Below are 21173 nucleotides of genomic sequence, written 5' to 3'. Positions count from 1 at the left end.
GTAGTGGCCCTGCCCGCCTGTGCTTGTCCACGTGTCCGTAGTTAAGTGGACCGTGGCAGTAACCGCGTTGGTGAGGGCGCGTACAATGTTGCGGGAGACGTGGTCGTGCAGGGCTGGGACGGCACATCGGGAAAAGTAGTGGCGACTGGGAACTGAGTAGCGCGGGGCCGCCGCCTCCATGATACTTTTGAAGGACTCCGTTTCCACAACCCTATACGGCAGCATCTCAAGGCTGATGAATTTTGCTATGCGGACGGTTAACGTTTGAGCGTGCGGGTGCGTGGCGGCGTACTTACGCTTGCGCTCCAGCAGTTGCGCAAGCGACGGCTGGACGGTGCGCTGAACTACACTGCTGGATGGGGCCGAGGACAGCGGAGGTGAGGGTGTGGGTGCAGGCCAGGAGACGGTAGTGCCTGTGTCCTGAGAGGGGGGTTGCATCTCAGTGGCAGGTTGGGGCACAGGGGGAGAGGCAGGGGTGCAAACCGGAGGCGCTGAACGGCCTTCGTCCCACCTTGCGGGGTGCTTGGCCATCATATGTCTGCGCATGGTGGTGGTGGTGAGGCTGTTGGTGTTGGCTCCCCGGCTGAGCTTTGCGCGACAAAGGTTGCACACCACTGTTCGTCGGTCGTCAGGCGTCTCTGTGAAAAACTGCCAGACCTTAGAGCACCTCGGCCTCTGCAGGGTGGCATGGCGCGAGGGGGCGCTTTGGGAAACACTTGGTGGATTATTCGGTCTGGCCCTGCCTCTACCCCTGGCCACCGCACTGCCTCTTGCAACCTGCCCTGCTGATGCCCTTGACTCCCCCTCTGAAGACCTGTCCTCCTGAGTAAGCGTTGCACACCAGGTGGGGTCAGTCACCTCATCGTCCTGCTGCTCTTCCTCCGAATCCTCTGTGCGCTGCTCCCTCGGACTTACTGCCCTTACTACTACCTCACTGCAAGACAACTGTGTCTGATCGTCATCGTCCTCCTCACCCACATAAAGTTGTTGAGACAGTTGGCGTAAGTCCCCAGCCTCTTCCCCCGGACCCGGGGAACTTTCGAATGGTTGGGCATCAGTAACGATAAACTCCTCTGGTGGGAGAGGAACCGCTGCTGCCCAATCTAAGCAGGGGCCCGAGAACAGTTCCTGGGAGTGTTCCCGCTCCTGAGCAGGTGTCATTGTAGTGGAGTGAGGAGGCTGGGAGGAAGAAGGAGCAGCAGACAGAGGATTCGGATTTGCAGCAGTGGACGGCGCAGAACTGCGGGTAGACGATAGGTTGCTCGAAGCACTTTCTGCCATCCAGGACAGGACCTGCTCACACTGCTCATTTTCTAATAACCGTCTCCCGCGTGGACCCATTAATTGGGCGATGAATGTGGGGACGCCAGAAACGTGCCTCTCTCCTAATCGCGCAGCAGTCGGCTGCGACACACCTGGATCAGGAGCTCGGCCTGTGCCCACACCCTGACTTGGCCCTCCGCGTCCTCGGCCGCGTCCACGTCCTCTAGGCCTACCCCTACCCCTCAGCATGCTGTATTACCAGTGATTTGATTTCACAGGCAGCTAATAAATTGGCGCAAGACTGCAGGCCAAATATAATTTTTTCCCTTTTTTGAAAACGAAAGGCCCCACTGCCTCTAGTGAATGTATAATCTAAGTTTAATAACTGTGCTGTTTTCCTGCTAATGTGTCACAGAACGTGAGGGTAGCAGAGTTATTAACTGTGGCAGAGCAGGTATTTTTTTCCCAATTAAGGAAAGCAAATGGCAAAGCCAGGAGTAAAGCGTAGCTGGGTGCGTCTGATTTTTACAGGTTGCACACGCAGCCGACACGTGTCCACCGGCGTTAGAGAGGAGGAACTAGGCAGCATTCATTTGAAGTCTTCTTTATTAAATAGCCATGAGAAAGCAAGCAGCCACGTATCGACCCTGATAAAGACCCGAGCACAGGGTCGATACGTGGCTGCTTGCTTTCTCATGGCTATTTAATAAAGAAGACTTCAAATGAATGCTGCCTAGTTCCTCCTCTCTACATTGCTGATCAACAGTGGACCCAGGGAGTCGGGATCCTAACTGGGCTATTGCATTGTACCTTGCACCAGCGGTGTGGCTGAACCCTTGGAGTGCTGCTGTGTTTCTTTTTTTCTTCCACCGGCGTTAGGACGGACAGAGGCAGGACAAATAGAATTATTTTCCGTTTTTTTGCACCAAAAGGCAGCACTGCGTATATTCTATGAACATGAGAAGTTTAATAACTGTGCTGTTTTCCTGCTAATGTGTCACAGAACATGAGGGTAGCAGAGTTATTAACTGTGGCAGAGCAGGTATTTTTTTTCCCAATTAAGGAAAGCAAATGGCAAAGCCAGGAGTAAAACGTAGCTGGGTGCGTCTGATTTTTACAGGTTGCACACGCAGCCGACACGTGTCCACCGGCGTTAGGACAGACAGAGGCAGGACAAATAGAATTATTTTCCGTTTTTTTGCACCAAAAGGCAGCACTGCGTATATTCAATAAATAATAACTGTGTTGTGGCCCTGCCTATACAATTCTTTCCCTGCAGTATCAATGGAGGGTGCAATGCTCTGCAGAGGCGATTTTGAGAAGCAAAAAAAAATGCAGCACAGCTAACAGCAGCCTGGACAGTACTGCACACGGTTAAATATGGCCCTAGAAAGGACCGTTGAGGTTCTTGAAGGCTACACTCACTCCTAACACTCTCCCTGCCTATGCAGCACTTCTGTCCCTAATGCCGGGTGCAACGCTCTGCAGAGCCGATTTTGAGAAAAAAAAAATTTGCCACTGCTAACAGCAGCCAACACACAGCTATCAGTGGCCCTAATAAGGACCTTTGGGGGGTCTTGAAGCCTACACTAACTACCAATTCTTTCCCTACAGCAGCTCCGGTACAAACAGCACTGTCCCTCATCTAACTCACACGGCATCTGAGGCGAACCGCGGGAGGGGCCGACTTTTATGTTCGGGTGACACCTGATCTTCCCAGCCACTCACAGCAGGGGGGTGGTATAGGGCTTGAACGTCAAAGGGGGAAGTTGTAATGCCTTCCCTGTCTTGCAATTGGCCAGAAAAGCGCGCTAACGTCTCAGGGAAGGAAGTGAAAGTAACCAGAACACCGCATGGTGTTCGTTACGAATAACGAACATCCCGAACACCCTAATATTCGCACGAATATCAAGCTCGGAAGAACACGTTCGCTCATCTCTATTCTTAACCAATTCGCCATTTTCATCTTGTAAGCATCCAAGAGCATCTTTGACTTTTTATTTGCTTTTGACATACCCCCAAATCCTTTTTTATTGCTTTTGGCTTCTGTTGCAAGCCTCAATTCATTATTAGCTTTAGCTTTTCTGACACTTGTCCTACAGTTTCTGCAGACCACATTATATTCTTCTTTAGATATCCCCCCCCCCCTTTCCATTTGATAAACATATTTTTCTGTGTTTTGAACATGTGTGCGAGTTCTGTGTTCATCCATCCTGGTCTCTTTAAATGCTTCCAATTCGTCCTTCTTTTAGAGATTGTTAACGATTGTGCTTTGAGAATCTCATTTCCCAACCTTCTAGGACATTTCTGAGTTTTCTCAGGTCTTCCTCCCCTTTTTATCCAAAATTCAAGGCTAGCATGATCCCTGCCTCCTAAGGTCCCAGCCACTCTTACTTCCTCAACCATTCCGTCCCTGTTGGTAAAACTTAGGTCCAAGATCGCAGATCCCCTTGTTATCTCTTCTACCTTTCAGAAGATAAAGTTGTCAGCAAGAGCGGATAAGAATTTGTTGGATCCATTTCTTTTACCTGAGAGAGATTCCCAACAAATGTCTGGATGGGTAAAATCTCCCATAATCACTATGTCATACTTTTTTGAGAGCTTGGTCATCTGATGTAGAAAGAGTTCAACAATAAGTTCTGCTTGTCCTGATGTTGCATCACGCTACCATCGCATTCGATAATATCACCTAGTATCTTGCATCAACAGTCATCCCGTGTAAAAAGGCCCTTACTATGTGATTGTCACAGGACCCTTTAGTTCAGTGGTCCTAACCGTTTTCTGCGCAGCGCCCCCTTTGCAGTCTTGGGATGGTGTCCAAAAAAATCCTGTGTTTAAAATTGCGTATTTGCAAAAATATGAAATTTTATTTTTTCTACTCTAAATTGCATTAATTCCTGAAAAGAAACGGTGTGGTCAAAATACTCCTGACCCCCCTCAGTGAATACACTAAGGGGCGTAGTTTTTAAAATGGGGTCATTTGTGGGGGTATCTATCATTCTGACACTCATGAGCCTTTGCAAACTTGGCTTGGTGCAGGAAAACAAAGTGTTCCTCAAAATGCTGAAAAGTAATGTTAAATGTGTACGTCTCCTAAATGGTTAAAAAAAAAAACGAAAGTTTTTCAAACATGCGTTCCGAATAAAGTGAACAGATGGAAATATATATCTTAGCTAAAATTTGTACAGTATGTTTGCACATATTTGAGATATTACAGTTGAAAATGTGAAAAAATGACAATTTTTTCAAAATGTTCCCAATATTGGCACTTTTAATAAATATACACAGGTTCTATTTTTACCACCTAAATGAAGTACAACATGTGGCGAAAAGACAATGTCAGAATCACTTAGATATGCAAAACCTTTACGGAGTTATGCTATGTTGAACGACGCATGTCAGATTTCCAAAATTTGGCTCCGTCACTAAGGCGCAAACAGGCTTCGTCACTAAGGGGTTAATATTGTTATTGTATTTAGGAATAGAGTCTACAGGCTTGTCTGAGCTTGTCCACTCAGTGCACATTTACCGACTCCGATAGGGAAGACCAAGCCAGACCTGCTGAAATTAGAGCATTTTGTGGAAGCTGACAGACTAATTTTTAGAAAAATGTAGTTACTAAACAAAAAAACAAAACAAACACAGAACGCCCCCCTACCACCCCTTTATGTTCCAATGCCCTTGTGCCGCTCCTTTTCGATTCCTCCACCACCTTGAGAAGTAAAACGCCCCCCCCCCCCCGGGGGTGATAACGCTCATGTTGAGAACCACTGCTTTAGTTGACTAATTGTATATATATGTTGTGGCTCTATTGGCATCCATGCCTCATGGTGATATTCCTGTTAAGGTATGATTGTCCAGTATAGTTCTGCCATATTTTGTTTTTTGCTTGTGAATATTTCATGTTTTAAGCTCTGTCAGTAATGGAAGATCATTTATGATGAATTGTACGGATTTTTTACACTACTAATAATAAATGTTTTTAATTATTGAGTTATATGTATGTCATTTATTATATATATTTCTATACACATTCATTGTAAAAAAAAAACAAAAAAACTATCTCTCCTCTAGAAGGAGTTGTTGGAATCAAATGAAATTTTCTTTGTGTGATTGTAACATTGATATAAGTAAGTGGTTGCAATATCAGAGCAAAAGGATCACTTTTTGCCAAAAACTGAGCCCTTGAAGGGAGACCTGTTGTACCGCCTCTAGCTTGGATATAAGATGTGATATGGGAGGGTATGGAGGCTCTAGTACCCTGTTGTACCGCCTCTAGCTTGGATATAAGATGTGATATGGGAGGGCATGGAGGCTCTAGTACCCTGTTGTACTGCCTCTAGCTTGGATACAAGATGTGATTCGGGCGAGCATGGAGGCTCTAGTACCCTGTTGTACCGCCTCTAGCTTGGATACGAGAAATGATACAGGCAGGCATGGAGGCTCAAGTACCCTGTTGAGCCACCTCTAGTGTCAGAACTCGAACCTGGGAACGTCTGTGCTCCAGGCGGCAGCTCTACCTGGGATTCTCCTTCTGAATCCCAGCCTAGTCCTTGCACCTTTTAATCCGGTTCCTACCTTCCTGCATGGGCTCCGCCCTGCTCCTGATTGGACTTCCTATATAGGCCTGAGCCTTCCATTGCATGGTTATTGTGCCCCCCCCCCCCCACAGATAGAGTAGCTTCACCTCCTGCCTGATCCTCTATACTGCAAGCTGATATTTACTGTTACCGACCTCTGACTTCGCTACCTACCTGCTCTTTGTACTGCAAAGCGATACTTCCCGTTACCAACCTCTGGCTTCCGCTGACTATTATATCTGTCTGCTCGGGTTACAACAAGAGGGGGGTGGGCATGGAGGCTCTAGTACTCTGTTGGGCTGCCTCTAGCGTGGATACAAGATGTGATATGGCCGGACTTGCAGGCATACTGGTTCTTTATGGTGTCCTGTGGCATATTCCTCAACATTTGCTGTAACTGAGCCTCTAAATCATGCAAGCTCGTAGGCTCTCAAAGTTGATGTCCCAGATGGTCCAATATATGTGATAAATCTGGTTACCGGGCTGGTCACAGAAGTGTGACAATGTTGTGGGGGCTCCTATGACCCCCTTCTGTGTGCGGCCGAGCATTATGCTGCTGGAAAATGCCTCTTGAAAGCCGCCATGAGAGCAACACATGTGGTTGCAGGATGTCCTGAACATATCGCTATCATTGTCCCTTGTACCACCACTAGGGACCGTCATAAGCGATGGTCTCCCAGCCCATCACACCAGCAGTCGGCAGCAGTGTGCTACTCCACAGTAAAGGCAGAATTGAGGTGCTCACCCCGAGGTCTCCAGACACGAAAACAATGTCATCAATGCTCAAAATAAGCTTGGATTGGATGGAAAGAGGACATTTGTCATTTTCTTTGTATCATCACGACTTGATCCCTTCTCTTCTGTCCCACTTACCAAATAATGCAATTAGAGGCTGGACTCTATCCACGCCCAGCGGACTCTAACCTGTTCTGTCCTACCATTCTGCTGCCTAATGGCTAACATAGCATGACATCTCTTCCCCTGTCTCTCCCAGATTTCTCGGGTGAGACATCGGATAAGCCATTTCTGTCTCCCCAATAGCTATTTCTTTTCCCTCATATAGCGAGGCTTTTTTCCATTCACGCTGAGGAACTAGCTTGGTGTCTTGTATACTGCCATTATTTATTGAGTGGCCACCTGAGACTCACCACTGTGAGCTTTCTCACCATGGTTATCTCCTCTAGACTGTTCTTGGACTAGCCAGGTTCAGTCAGGGGCCAACTAGAAATTAGGGGTCTGTGCTCTTATCACTCTTCCTTCTTACCCTTCTCCAACTCTACTGTTTTTTCTATTTCTTGTCTCTAAGCCCCACATCTTTAATTTTATTTTTTTTCTTCTTTGTGTTGTTTTTTCATTTATTTCTCTAGCTTCAATTATCGTTATTCATTTCTTTTTATTTTACACCCTTGGAGACTTGTCATGGACACCATCTCTTTTACCTCACTTATTGCATAAAGGCTCAATTTTCCTGATGAGAGATCCTCTCTCCTCCGGCTACTCTAGAGCAAGAAGCTGCAGATTGCTTACTTCCAAGAAACCTACTTTAAGGAGGGCTCGATTCCTGCTCTTCTCTCCCCTAGAGACCCTGATGCATATCACAGCAGTTACCACAGGACAAAAGCCAGAAGTGTGAGTATATTAATCTCCAGGGGGGTACCATGAGAATCACTTGACCATTGCACCGACAGAGAGAGGCGCTTCCTATTTCTAAAGGGTAAATTGGCAGGCCGCACATATACTTTTGCAAATGTATACCTTCCAAATATCAACCAGTTTATGGCCCTGGATCCCTCATAGCTGAAATCGAAAAACTTTGAGAAAGTGTAAAAATGCTCTCACACTGTCTCCGCTCGTTTGGATCTCATCGCAGCCCAAAAGCATTTGAATGATAAATTAGCCTTCCAAACTAAATCCCTTTTTAGCCAAAGGGCTAAATGTAGCAGGACCCAAGCAAGATCACTGGGGGGACAGAGGTATCACAGTTTTGTCTTGGGGATCTCTTCCCGTGGTAGAGCCCTCTCCAACAACTGAGAGAAAATAGCAGAATTTGCAAAATTTTACAAAGAGCCCTCACACATCCACTGGTCCCAACACCTCCTAACAGTCTGGTCAGATGCTTCTCTCTACTGGTGGTCTGTAGGGGCGTCCTGAGCCCGGTCACCTCATGTAGCCTCACACATCCACTGGTCCCAACACCTCCTAACAGTCTGGTCAGAACAATCAGTGGGGGGATAATTCATCGATACGACCATCCAGCCTCTCACATCCCAATAATGCGCCCCTCTCAGACTCTGGTAACGGGGTGAAATCTCTTCTCTGCGTTGTAAAGGTGTCTAGTGGTCAACAAGCTCTACACAAGTGGAAGAAGAGGTCACTACACACAAGGAACCTCCGAGAGCCTTTTATAGGCCAAGGAAGGAACCACTTGTAGGGCCTCCTGTGACAAGACCGTTCATTTAATCACCACAACTCTCATCATTTACGTATCTGCCTGAGATGGAACCACATGCTGAGTTTAGCAGCAAAAAGACAACTTCTTCTAGGGGCGGGATTGCTAATAATACAGAGTGAATCTGATACTCCAGCGCAGGCACATCCTAGCCGAGCCTCAGTTGCTTCCCCCAGCTACACCCAGGGAGAGAACTATAACTGTCAATATCTCCTTGCCATTATGACATATCAGAGGAAATTACAGCGAGGAAACTACAGCCCCCAGCATGTTCAGGCTGGTATTATGGACACTAGAGAGCATTACAGGGAGGGGCTATAATAATATAATCATATAATATTAACACCTTAAAGGGGTTCTGACATAAAAAAAAAAAGGTTTACTTACCTTGCCTGGCCAGGACTGATCGTCAGGCATGTCCCCTCCTTTGGGCATCTTCTTCTGTGGCTTCTTGAAGCAGAGCTGGAGCGGTCAAAATGACCGCTTCCTGCTCTGCTCCGTCCGTGAGCAACTTCCAAGGTGAACGGACGGGCGCCATGTCACAAGCAGTGCTTGTTGTGAGCGGCCCGTCTGTCCTAGCTGAACTGCAAGTTCTACGCATGCGCAGTGGAGAGGCGGCCCGTCCTGACTCCTGTCAGAGGGCACCTGTCTTCTGCACCTGTGTGCAATCCCAGAGGGGGGCCGCCCGTCCTGGCTCATTGGTGGAAGCAGAAAGCCTGCTGGGAGATGACCCCGCTGCACAACAACAACACAACAAAAAGGTAAGTATAAGGTTTTTATGCTTTAGCACGCCAAAAATCATGGGTTCTTTGTCTCCATTAGGCAGACCAGTGAACAATGGCTGTTAAAGCTGTTCTGTCCTCCCTATGAGTGGAGCATAAGTAGACAGGCAGATAACCTTCCCTGCAACACAATGACGATGGAGCAATGTCCGCTTTCAACTTTATTGCAAGGTAGAGGTAAAACTGTAGAACAAAGAAAATAATGCACTTAGGAATGTACACTAACATAGCAGTACATAGAATACATTACATACATGTGAAAAGACAGGAAGCATGTAATACAGCCATGAGAGATGATAACCCTAGGACACATGCTCTGCTATCTGAATAACACACATAGGACTAGAAACTATAGAAGTGGTATAATCATGGAACTGGAAACATAATATACATAGGATGTTAAGAGTAGGACATCAGGTAGAAGTACAGACATACCAACGATGCCGCTGTGAGCCTGGATAATAGAGGTTTCCAGAGGGTCTCTAGAGCAGTCCAGACATGGAGGGAATGTGCCAGAAAATGGCAACTGTGGGCTGAGCTGATGATGTCACTGAGGTCATGGGTAAAGATACAGAATCCCTCAGAGGACAAAATAGACTGAGGCTCAGTATATAAATGCCCACTAGATGGAGCCCTAACAGAAAGTCTATCTAGTAATGCCAGAAATATAGCAATACATCATACAGTACAGACAATCATACTGAACAGAGACTGCCGAAGGCATGACACTCCCTGTCTGGTAACCCAAGGTTACCACATTAAGACCTCTTCGTTGTGAGTAATAAAATTAGTTCAGTAACAGGTCTGAAAAAGAGTTTAGGCTCATTTTGTTTGCACAATTTGACTTCCACCTTTCTGACTTTCCCGTCTTCACTAGGAAAAACCTTGGTTATGAGTCCCATAGGCCATTCGTTTCTTTTTGACTGAGAGTCCTTGACAAGAACAACATTGCCAACTTCCATGTTGGGTTTACTGGAATGCCACTTATTCCTCGTCTGTAAGGTTGAGATGTATTGTTTCCTCCACTTTTCCCAAAACACATTTGCCAAGCTTTGTACCCGCCTCCACTGACACTTGTGCAAGTCTTTAGAATCAAGCTCACCAGCAGGAGCTGTAATTGCATTGAACTTTTGCGTGAGTAGAGTAGAAGGGGTAAGCAAAGGAGGGTCATCTGGATCTCTGGATCTAGCAGTTCATAAGTGCCTTTCTTGTGAGTGTCCAGTAAAGGTTTATAGAAGAAAGTTGGCCCTGTGAGCCATGTGGTGTCTTTAAGGAGTGGTGCCCGTACAGCTCTTGTAGCATGATCTGCTGGGTTGTGATCAGTCGGTACATAGTGCCACTGAGTAGGTTTTGATGACTTTCTAATCCTTTGGACTCTGTTATGCACATACACATAGAATCTCCTAGACTCATTGTAAATGTAGCCCAGCACTACTTTGCTGTCTGTATGAAATTCTGGGTCATCAAGTGTCATATCTATTTCTGTCACAATGAGTTAAGCTAGTTCTACTGCCAGTCGGGCAGCACAAAGCCCCAGGCTTGGTATGGTAGGCTCAGGAGATGGTGCCAGTTTTGCCTTTCCCATCACAAACCCAATATGTGTCTGGCCCTTAATGTCAATCGTTTTGAGGTAGGCAACTGCAGCAATTGCTTTCACTGAGGCAACACAAAATACACACAGCTCTTTAGACTTGACCTCTGCAGTAGGCACGTGTGCATACGGCCTAGGAACGTGTAGGTCAGATAACTCTACCAGGGAGTCTCTCCACTTTACCCACAATGACTCCTTCTCTGGGGAAAGTGGGGAGTCCCAATCGCATGTATCTGCAGTTAAGTCTGTGAGCAGCATCTTACCTTGAATGGTCACGGGAGCTGCAAACCCAAGCGGGTCATTGATGCTGTTGATCGTAGATAGGACAGCGCGTCGTGTGAATGGTTTTGGCTTTTGATCCACCTGAAAGGTAAAGGTGTCGTTGTTGAGGTCCCAGTTGAGTCCTAGGCTGCGCTGCAAGGGTATTGTGGCCGTTGTCAAGTCTAGATCCTTCGGGTCATTGGCGTGATCTTGAGTGGGAAAGGCTTTCATGACAACCTTGCTGTTTGAAGCTATCTTATGGAGTTTGAGGTTCGAACAAGCAAGCATACTTTGGGTTCTTTTGAGTAGGTCGATTGCTGCATCTGGTGATGGAAGTGATTTCAGGCCATCATCCACATAAAAGTCTCTTTCTACAAACTGCCTGACATCTTGTCCATATTCTTCTTCACCTTCTCGGGCAGACCTTTTGAGTCCATAGATGGCGACTGCAGGAGATGGGCTGTTGCCAAAAACATGTACTTTCATTTGGTATTCCATTATGTCTTTGGTTTGGTCGTTGCCTTTAAACCAGAAGAATCTCAGGAAGTTCCTATGTTCTTCTTTCACTAGAAAACAATGAAACATCTGCTGTATGTCGGCAACAATGGAAATTAATCCTTTATAGAACCTAATGAGCACTCCTAATAGTGTGTTATTGAGGTCTGGTCCGGTCATGAGAACATCATTGAGGGAGACTCCTTCACATTGTGAACTGGAATCAAATACTACCCGGATCTGTCCTGACTTCTTAGGGTGGTAGACACCAAAGATTGGCAGGTACCAGTGTTCCTCCTTTTCTCTTAGGGGTGGAGCAACTTCTGCATGACCGTTTCCAAATATCTTCCCCATGAATGTGAAGAAATGTTCACTCATATCTGGTCTTCTTAGAAGGTTGCGTCTGAGTGAGAAAAAGCGCTTCAGTGCTTGATCTCTGTTGTCGGGGAGATGGAGTCTCTGAGTTTTGAAAGGAAGTGGTGCCACCCAATTGTTTGTTTCATTTTTGAAAAAGCCTTGTTCCATTATGGTCAAGAAGGCTTCGTCTTCGATAGAGGGGGCGATTTTGTGGTCGTCTTTTGTCCTCTGGAACACTGTACATCCTAAGTGGTCTCTGTCTTCGTCACAGAAATGGGTCCCAATTTCCGTAGAGTCAGAGTATGAAATACTGTTAGGTGTGTCTCTTATAAGGAACCTGTTAGGACACGGCTGGAAAAAGGATGGATGTCCATTTTCCAGTGTATTAGTGCAATAGGAATTTACCGTGGATGGTTTGTGGACATTTCCTAGGCAGACGTCACCTACAATGACCCATCCTAGGTCTAGTTTCTGTGCAAATGGAGAATTGTGAGGGCCATTTACCTGTTTTCTGACCTTGTGGACTCTTATGATGTCCCTTCCAAGCAGAAGCACTATTTGAGTCTTAGGATCTAAAGCAGGGATGAGATGGGCTATGGTCTTCAAGTGCTTATGTGGTAATGCTGCTTCAGGCATTGGAATCTCCTCTCTGTTGTTTGGAATTTGATTACATTCTATCAGTTTAGGTAAAGGCAGGGATGTTTCACCATCTATGGATTCTATTTGAAAACCAGTAGCTCTTCTTCCGGCTTCTTCAGTCACGCCTGTGCAAGTCTTAAGTGAATATGGAGAGCTATGTCCTTCGATGTTGAAGATGTCGAAGAAAGTAGAGCTGGCAAGGGACCTGTTGCTTTGATCGTCAAGAATGGTATACAACCTTACAGCCATTTCTTTGTGTCCAATTGGATAAACTTTAACAAGACAAATCTTAGAGCAGGATTTACCTCTGAGGCCCTCCCCACAGACTTGGGTGCACTGGGGTGACACTTCAGGAAGTACTGTGACTTTCTCCTCCCCGCCATGCTCTGTAGCCTGGTCTGAAGGCGTGAGAGTCCACGGGGCGGGCTCGGGATGTAAGGACGTGGTATGCTCCTTACTATGACATTCTGAACACTCGATGTTTGCTGTACAGTCTTTCGCCCGATGAGATGTTGAGGCACAACACTTGTAGCAAATTTGGTTTTCCTTGAGAAAGGCTTTCCGGTCCTTAAGAGGTTTTTCCCTGAATCCTCTACATTTCTGCAATGGGTGGGGCTTCTTATATAGAGGGCACTCTTTGCAAGGGTCTCTTGTTGAGGGATACACAGCAGATACGCTGGTTTTGTGTACTGCAACAGGTGTAGCTTTCGGGTTACGAAGTGAAGCAGGTTTGTTAGCTCTGGTGTAAGTGGTTTCAAATGTTGAGAAGTCAAAACTCGGGTCGTTCCTAGTCTTTGATTGTTGGTGTATGAAATCCACAAAAAAGGAGAATGGAGGGAATGAGATGTTGTGCTGTTGTTTGTACTTGGAGCCTTGAGTAATCCACTTTTCTTGTAGACTGTAAGGTAACTTCTGTACAATGGGGTTGACACCACGTGCTGTGTCTAAAAATGCGAGACCTTGCAAGTCTCCCTCACCTTTAGCAACTTCGAGTTCCATCAGCAGGTCACTTAATTCTCTCAGCTTCTGAAATCCTTTATTGCGAATCTTAGGAAAATCCTCAATCCTTTTGAAGAGTGAATTTCTACCACTTCTGGTGAGCCATAACACTCCTCCAGTCTTTCCCATATCATTTTTAGTCCTCTGCTTGGGTAGTTAATGTTGATGTTTCTGATTCGCTTTGCATGTTCTGCTGACTCGTTGCCTAACCATTTGACTAGGAGGTCAACTTCTTCACTTACAGACAGGTTGAGATCTTTGATCATATTTCTGAATGACAAACGCCATGCTCTATAGCCTTCAGGTCTGTCATTAAACTTTGTGAGTCCTTTAGTTATTAGCTCACGTCGTGCAAAGAATTTGACGAGGTCTGTCATACCTTCATCTCTGCATGGTAGATCTGAAGGTAAGTTGCTTTGTGGAGGTCCTAGTGAGTTACCGCGATTCTTTGACACGCTGCTATGATAATAGTCACAGTCTACAGGTTCCTTCTTATTGGTGGCGACTGCGGTACTCCAAACATTTGTTGGTTCAAGCTCAGGTTGTACCGAGGGCCGACTGAATATCAAACTGCTATCTAATTTGATGTTGGGCATTTGGTCTGCTGAGGTCACTTGCTGTGTTACCGGTTGCTGGCGGAGCTCTTTTTGGAGGTTTGACTCCTCTCCTGGATCTGAGCACGAGTCGTCACCCGACTTAGCATGTAGCTGAACATAGTCTGAAGTATACTGGAGATTGTCTTGGTGACCAGAACTGCGCCTAGACATGTTGCTGAATCTTTCACCTGCGTAGATCGCTGCTTCTTCCAAAGCCTCTGCTTCAGCCACAGCAGCTGCAGCTTCTTTCTCTACTGATAGTTTTTCCAGTGCTGCTTCCATGCGTGCTTTCTCTACTTTTAATTGCCTTTCTTGCTCAGCATAATGCACTCACATTTTGGCGGCTTCCGCTTTTGCAGGAGCAATGGCGACTGTAGAGCTACTCACTGACCCTTTTGAGCTTCTGGAGCTAGCTGAGATGTGAGACCTTGTCTCATACAGTCCAGTCTCTAACATTGACATGGTGACGCTCCGGACGAGCTTACACGCTTACCGCTGTAGTGGGCATCCTGTAGCAGTATCTCTGCATATTGCGCAAAGCGTGGTTTGGTATCCTGCTGTCCAGCCTGTGAGAAGTCCCTGTTTCACTGGGATCCAGTCGGTGAGGGGCCGTCGTTTTACTGGTATCCAGTCTGTGAGGGGCCGTCGTTTTACTGTTATCCAGTCTGTGAGGGGCCGTCGTTTTACTGTTATCCAGTCTGTGAGGGGCCGTCGTTTTACTGGTATCCAGTCTGTGAGGGGCCGTCGTTTTACTGTTATCCAGTCTGTGAGGGGCCGTCGTTTTACTGGTATCCAGTCTGTGAGGGGCCGTCGTTTTACTGGTCTCCAGTCTGTGAGGGGCCATCGTTTTACTGGTCTCCAGTCTGTGAGGGGCCGTCGTTTTACTGTTATCCAGTCGGTGAGGGGCCGTCGTTTTACTGGTATCCAGTCTGTGAGGGGCCGTCGTTTTACTGGTATCCAGTCTGTGAGGGGCCGTCGTTTTACTGGTATCCAGTCTGTGAGGGGCCGTCGTTTTACTGTTATCCAGTCTGTGAGGGGCCGTCGTTTTACTGGTATCCAGTCTGTGAGGGGCCGTCGTTTTACTGGTCTCCAGTCTGTGAGGGGCCGTCGTTTTACTGGTCTCCAGTCTGTGAGGGGCCGTCGTTTTACTGTTATCCAGTCTGTGAGGGGCCGTCGTTTTACTGGTATCCAGTCTGTGAGGGGCCGTCGTTTTACTGGTCTCCAGTCTGTGAGGGGCCGTCGTTTTACTGGTATCCAGTCTGTGAGGGGCCGTCGTTTTACTGTTATCCAGTCTGTGAGGGGCCGTCGTTTTACTGGTATCCAGTCTGTGAGGGGCCGTCGTTTTACTCTATCCAGGCTGTGAGGGGCCGTCGTTTTACTCTATCCAGGCTGTGAGGGGCCGTCGTTTTACTCTATCCAGGCTGTGAGGGGCCGTCGTTTTACTGTTCTGTCCTCCCTATGAGTGGAGCATAAGTAGACAGGCAGATAACCTTCCCTGCAACACAATGACGATGGAGCAATGTCCGCTTTCAACTTTATTGCAAGGTAGAGGTAAAACTGTAGAACAAAGAAAATAATGCACTTAGGAATGTACACTAACATAGCAGTACATAGAATACATTACATACATGTGAAAAGACCGGAAGCATATAATACAGCCATGAGAGATGATAAGCGTGCATGTGTTTACACTAGGACACATTCTATGCTATCTGAATAACACACATAGGACTAGAAACTATAGAAGTGGTATAATGATGGAACTGGAAACATAATATACACAGGATGTTAAGAGTAGGACATCAGGTAGAAGTTATCACATACCGACGATGCCGCTGTGAGCCTGGATAATAAAGGTTTGCAGAGGGTCTCTAGAGCAGTCCAGACATGGAGGGAATGTGCCAGAAAATGGCTACTGTGGGCTGAGCTGATGATGTAACTGAGGTCATGGGTAAAGGGTACAGCATCCCTCAGAGGACAAAATACACTGAGGCTCAGTATATGAATGCCCACTAGATGGAGCCCTAACAGAAAGTCTATCTAGTAATGCCAGAAATAAAGCAATACCATATACATCATACAGTACAGACAATCTTACTGAACAGAGACTGCCAAAGGCATGACAAAAGCATAAAAACCTTAGTCGTGTCAGAACCCCTTTAAGGGACATCTGTCTATCTATATTATATGATTTTTAAAACACTGACGTATACTATAACGTGGCATAATATAAAATGTAATTAGATAAGTAGAAAGTTTCAGTTTCTATTCCTGAGCCTGATAACATTAGAGGAGGAGTCACTGAGAACAAAAGACAACGGACAGGTAGCAACACAACATTTACTTCACTTCCCAAACTTAACATGGCAAAAGACCCAGGATTTACAATTTTCTATGATTTTCCATGCGCTGGAAATACAAGAAAAAGAAGAAGGTAAGAGGAAGTCTGATTGTTCTACTAATATAGTACTTGCGGGGTCTACTAGTAATTATTATTTACTTCTTATTAAAATGTTCCCCTCTCCAAACCAACCCTATTTCTATAAGAGCCCTACCCAGGTTTCAAGGATCCTCATAGCTCCACAGAAGCCTGGTGATTAGTGGTGGTCATAGCAGTGGCCAACAGATATTCGACCAATGTCTCTGATGAGAGACAACTCTTTTAAAGGGGTTTTACCATGATTATAACCTGTCCAGGGGATAACTTGCTGAGACCCCCGCAGATTTTAAGAACAAGGCTCCTGTGTCCCAATCTGCCTGTGACTTCAGCATGAAGGGAGTGCTGGCCGAGCATTCACTGTCAATGCTCCATGGACTTCAGTGGGGCTGACGAAATACCATAGTGGGTGCCGCTGGGGTATCGGCATGACCAGAGCTCCATTCCGTCTATTCTACACTGCAGGGATGCAGTAACCCTACATTGAGGAGGACAGGGGACATGAAACCCCTGTTCTTGACATCGTTAGGGTTTCAATGGTGAGACCCCACCGATCAGCAAGTTAACCCCTATCCTGTTGATAGGAGATAACTTGTAATTGTGGTACAACCCCTTTAAGAATTTTTTATCCATATGGAATTTTGTTGGAAAACTTTCCATTTAACAACAGGGAGAACTAGACAAAAGCTTCAGTCGTGCAACCTGCTACTTGGAGGAATGAAGGAGCAGCAAACTTCCACAGGACGATATATTAAAGCCTATTTACTACTAATAAAGTCAAAATACAATATGGAAATTTGCAAACAGGTTAAAGCGATGAATCTTAACTAGAGATGAGCGAACGTACTCGGTAAGGCCGATTTCGCAATCGAGCACCGCGATTTTCGAGTACTTTACTACTCGAGTGAAAAGATTCGGGGGGCGCCGGGGGGAGGGGCGTGGCGTGGTGGAGCGGGGGGTAGCAGCGCAGAACAGGTGGGAGCTCTCTTTCCCTCTCCCCCCCACTCATCTCTAATCTTAACACAACTGGGGCGTATGCTAGATTATCTCAAGGGGTGCAATCAAATAAAATGTATTATGAAATAACAAAGTCTGTGTAGCAATTCTAGTTCTCCTAGCAGTGCTGAGTTATTTCATCGGTATGCCAAGCCAGAATTCTTACTGATGATGCTGATAGTTACTGCCTTCGTGGCAGGCTCTGGGTTTATGCGGATCCTTGGGCGACAGTTTCAGTGGGCTCCTTTATGATATGCCACTAAAAGTGGCAGTAGAACAGCAACATTATATTCCATTGTTTTTTTATGTGCTTTAACCCCTTAACGACGGCCCCATCGGGAAACTACGTCCTCAGAAAGTGGGCCTTAATCCTAGAGGACGTAGTTTTATGCATCCTCTTTGGATTGATGCCCACTGGCCTGAGGACGTGACAGCTCCATGCTGTCGGTGCCCGCAGGTAGCCGACAGCATGGAGCTGTCATCCCAGGATGCGGGCAGTCCCCCCCGGCATTGCGATCGGCGCTATAAAATGAATAGCGCCGATCGCAAAAAAGTAAATAAAACAATGTAAAAAAGTAGTAATTCAGCTGCTATGATGGATCGGATCCATCACGGCAGCTGAAAATACTCACACGGCTTGTCGGCGGTGTCCCCCGGAGATCTGGTCCTCCCGGACCCGCCGGCGGCCTTCTGCGCATGCGAGCCTGACGATGACGTCACGCGCACGCGCAGAAGCCCGGGTGTCCCCGGCAAATTTAAAATCTCCTGGCTCCCGGCTCCTGAAGGTAGCCGGGAACCAGGAGGTGTTACCGGGGACCACTGTGAGCGGTCCCCGGGCCCGCGATCACCGCTATCCATTGCGATAGCGGTGATCGCGAAAAAGTTTAAAAAGTAAAACAAAAGTAAAGTTTCACCTCCCCTCATGGATCGGATCCATGAGGGGAGGTGAAGATACTCACCCCCGGTCCTCTGCGATGTCCCGGGACCCGAAATCCCCGTCTGCGCATGCGCGCCCGATGATTGACATCGGGCACGTGCACAGAGGGGCTCGAGCCCCGGGAAATTCAAAATTGCTCTGCTCCTGGCTGCCATGTGTAGCCAAGAGCAGAGGGATGTCACCAGGGACATAATCACTGTCATCCAATGGATGACAGTGATCATGTAAAGTTAAAAAAAAAGTGCAAAAAGTAAAAAAAATAAAATAAAAAAAGGGGTAAAAGGTAAAAAAAAAAAAAGTAAAAAAAGTTAAAAAAAAGTTTTAGAAAGTTAAAAAAAGCTTGCGTTTCATCTCCCCCCACGGATCATATCCGTGAGGGAGGATGAAATGACGTACCTAAGGCCTGCGGATTTATCCGCGGACCTCACCCCAGTTTCTGCGCACGCGCCCGTCACCAATGTGGCAGGCGCATGCGCAAAAGCCGTGGTTTTTCAAAATCTCCCTGCTCCTGGCTACAAAACTTAGCCGAGAGCCTGGAGATTTCACGGAGGGCCGCGGTGAGCGGTTCCTGATCACGTGTTCGCCGTTATCCAAAGAATAATGGCGATCACGTAAAAGTTAAAAAAAGGTGAAGCTTCATCTCCCCTCACTGATGCGATCGGTGAGAGGAGATAAAATTTTTTACCGGAGGCCTCCGTATTTGCACCCCGACGCAATCTTCTTCCGTGAACTTTCCCGTATTCTGCGCATGCGACCGCGGGCAAAACACCGGACACATGCGCAAGAGTCGGGGAGCCCAGGAAAATTAATATCTCCTTGCTCTCGGCGACCAACGGTCACAGAGAGCCTGGAGCAGTGACGGGTGGCCTCGTTGAGCGGTCCCCGGTCACGTGAAAAAATGGTAGCGATCTACCTTTGGCCGGTCTCACATGACCAGATAGGAATTACGGATTCCGCATGCGTTTGATTAGCGGTAATACGCAGATCAATCGCATTGGATTACACAATTCCGCTCACATTAGCGGGTTGGAATTGCGTAATCCACTCGCAGAAAAGAGAACGCAGCAGGTTCTATTTTACCGCGGATATCCGCAACATAGAGCCCATTGTGCTCCATGGTCATGGATATACCCGCTGCCCATACGCAACTACCTTGTATACGGGCTGCGGGTACCCGCGTCATCGCTAAGCGACGGTGCGGGAAATACAAACAACAAAAAAAAAAGTGTACTGCGCATGACCGCCCGTGTAAGTACGCAGTTATGCGCAGTACATTACGCGGCCGTACGCAGGGTCACAGCCGGGCTCACAGCCGGGATCCACCTACGGCTGCGTGAGCCCGGCGTTATTCAGACCGCTACCTGTAATACGCAATTTACAAGAAGCCCCGGGAACTCTCGCCTTCCTGCAGTTCCAGGAGCAGCTTGTTGAGCGCCTTCTGTGTGAGACCGCCGCACCTCGTCAAGCTTACGGAGACTCACGGAACGCCACTTTTTACACCCCATCCCCGCCACTGAGGTCAAAAAATGACTCCCAAAAAGCATGAGAGGAGGGGGGATACCCGGTTTTATTGCTCCATGTGCCCATCCCAACCAGCCTCCATAATTACCCGTCTTTGGAAATACTACACAGTTCACATTATTACTTTTATCTAAGATTTGGGGAACGCCGAAAAGGGCGTGGAGGGGGGGGGGGATTTTAGGGAGTCAATTTTTATTCCGTACAAATGAGCAATGGGGCCTGGAATGTATTCAGTTGTGCCTTGCAATCCAACTGGTGTTCCCTCCATTACAGGCCTTGCCATGTGTCCTGTAAGTAGATTAGGGCCACAATGGGTATGTTTTTGAACTCGGTACAAACAGGGGTATCCATTTTGGGGTGAACATCTTCATTCCTATGTAAACTGTACAAAAAAAAAAGTTTTTAAATTGACAAAATTGCCAAAAAAATGAAAATTGTAATTTTTTGCTTCTGCTTTGCTGAAATTTATTCAAATACTGTGTGGTCAAAATACGCAGTACACCCCTAGATGAATTCGTTAAGGGGTCTAGTTTTTAAAATGGGGATATTTGTGGGGGTCTTTATAGTTTTGGACGCTCAATGACTCTATAAGTGGGCAATGGGGCCTGGAATTTATTCCGTTGTACCCTAAAATCCAACGGGTGCTCCTTCCATTATAGGCCTAGCCATGCGTCCTTTAAGTAGATTAGGGCCACAAGGGGTATGGTTCTGAACACGGGACAAACAGGGGTATCCATTTTGGGGTGAAAGTCTTCATTCCTATGTGTGCTGTACAAAAAAAACAGTTTTTAAATTGATACAACTGCCAAAAAAATGAAAATTGTATTTTTTCCCCTACTGCTTTGCTTAGATTTATTCAAAAATTGTAGGGTAAAAATACACAGTACACCCCTAGATAAATTCGTTAGGGGGTCTAGTTTTCAAAATGGGATCATTTGTGGGGGTTCTCTGTCGTTTTGGCCGCTCAAGGGCTCTACAAGTGGGCAATGGGGCCTAAATCACCTTCATGCTAAATTTCTGTTCTGAAAGCCACCGACTACTCCTTTCATTTTGCGCCCCGTTGTGCATCCAGACAAAAGATTAGGGCCACAATGGGTATGTCTCTGAACACGGGACAAACAGGGGTATCCACTTTGGGGTGCAAGTCTTCATTCATGTGTGTGCTGTACCAAAAAAGCAGTTTTTAAAACGACAGAATTGCCAAAAAAACGAAAATCACAATTTTTTCCTTTTGCTTTGCTTCAATTCATTCAAAAACTGTGGGCTCAAA

General features: G+C 46.6%; 1 protein-coding gene across 1 annotated transcript in view; it reads left to right on the top strand.

The window, feature by feature from the left end:
- The first annotated feature begins 16334 nt into the window (after positions 1 to 16334).
- The window catches only part of LOC136612762 (RING finger protein 112-like), a 44805-nt gene continuing 39966 nt past the window's right edge, over positions 16335 to 21173 (top strand). Inside the window, exon 1 of the mRNA XM_066593403.1 lies at positions 16335 to 16446. Within this exon, the coding sequence (XP_066449500.1) occupies positions 16376 to 16446 (71 nt within the window). The 5' untranslated portion in view covers positions 16335 to 16375. The remainder of the gene's footprint in view (positions 16447 to 21173) is intronic.

This window comes from Eleutherodactylus coqui, chromosome 2 (assembly GCF_035609145.1).
Source record: "Eleutherodactylus coqui strain aEleCoq1 chromosome 2, aEleCoq1.hap1, whole genome shotgun sequence".
In the NCBI taxonomy this organism is placed as follows: Eukaryota; Metazoa; Chordata; class Amphibia; order Anura; family Eleutherodactylidae; genus Eleutherodactylus; species Eleutherodactylus coqui.
Note: the sequence above shows the minus strand (reverse complement) of the source record. Positions and strands in the feature narration are given on the sequence as shown.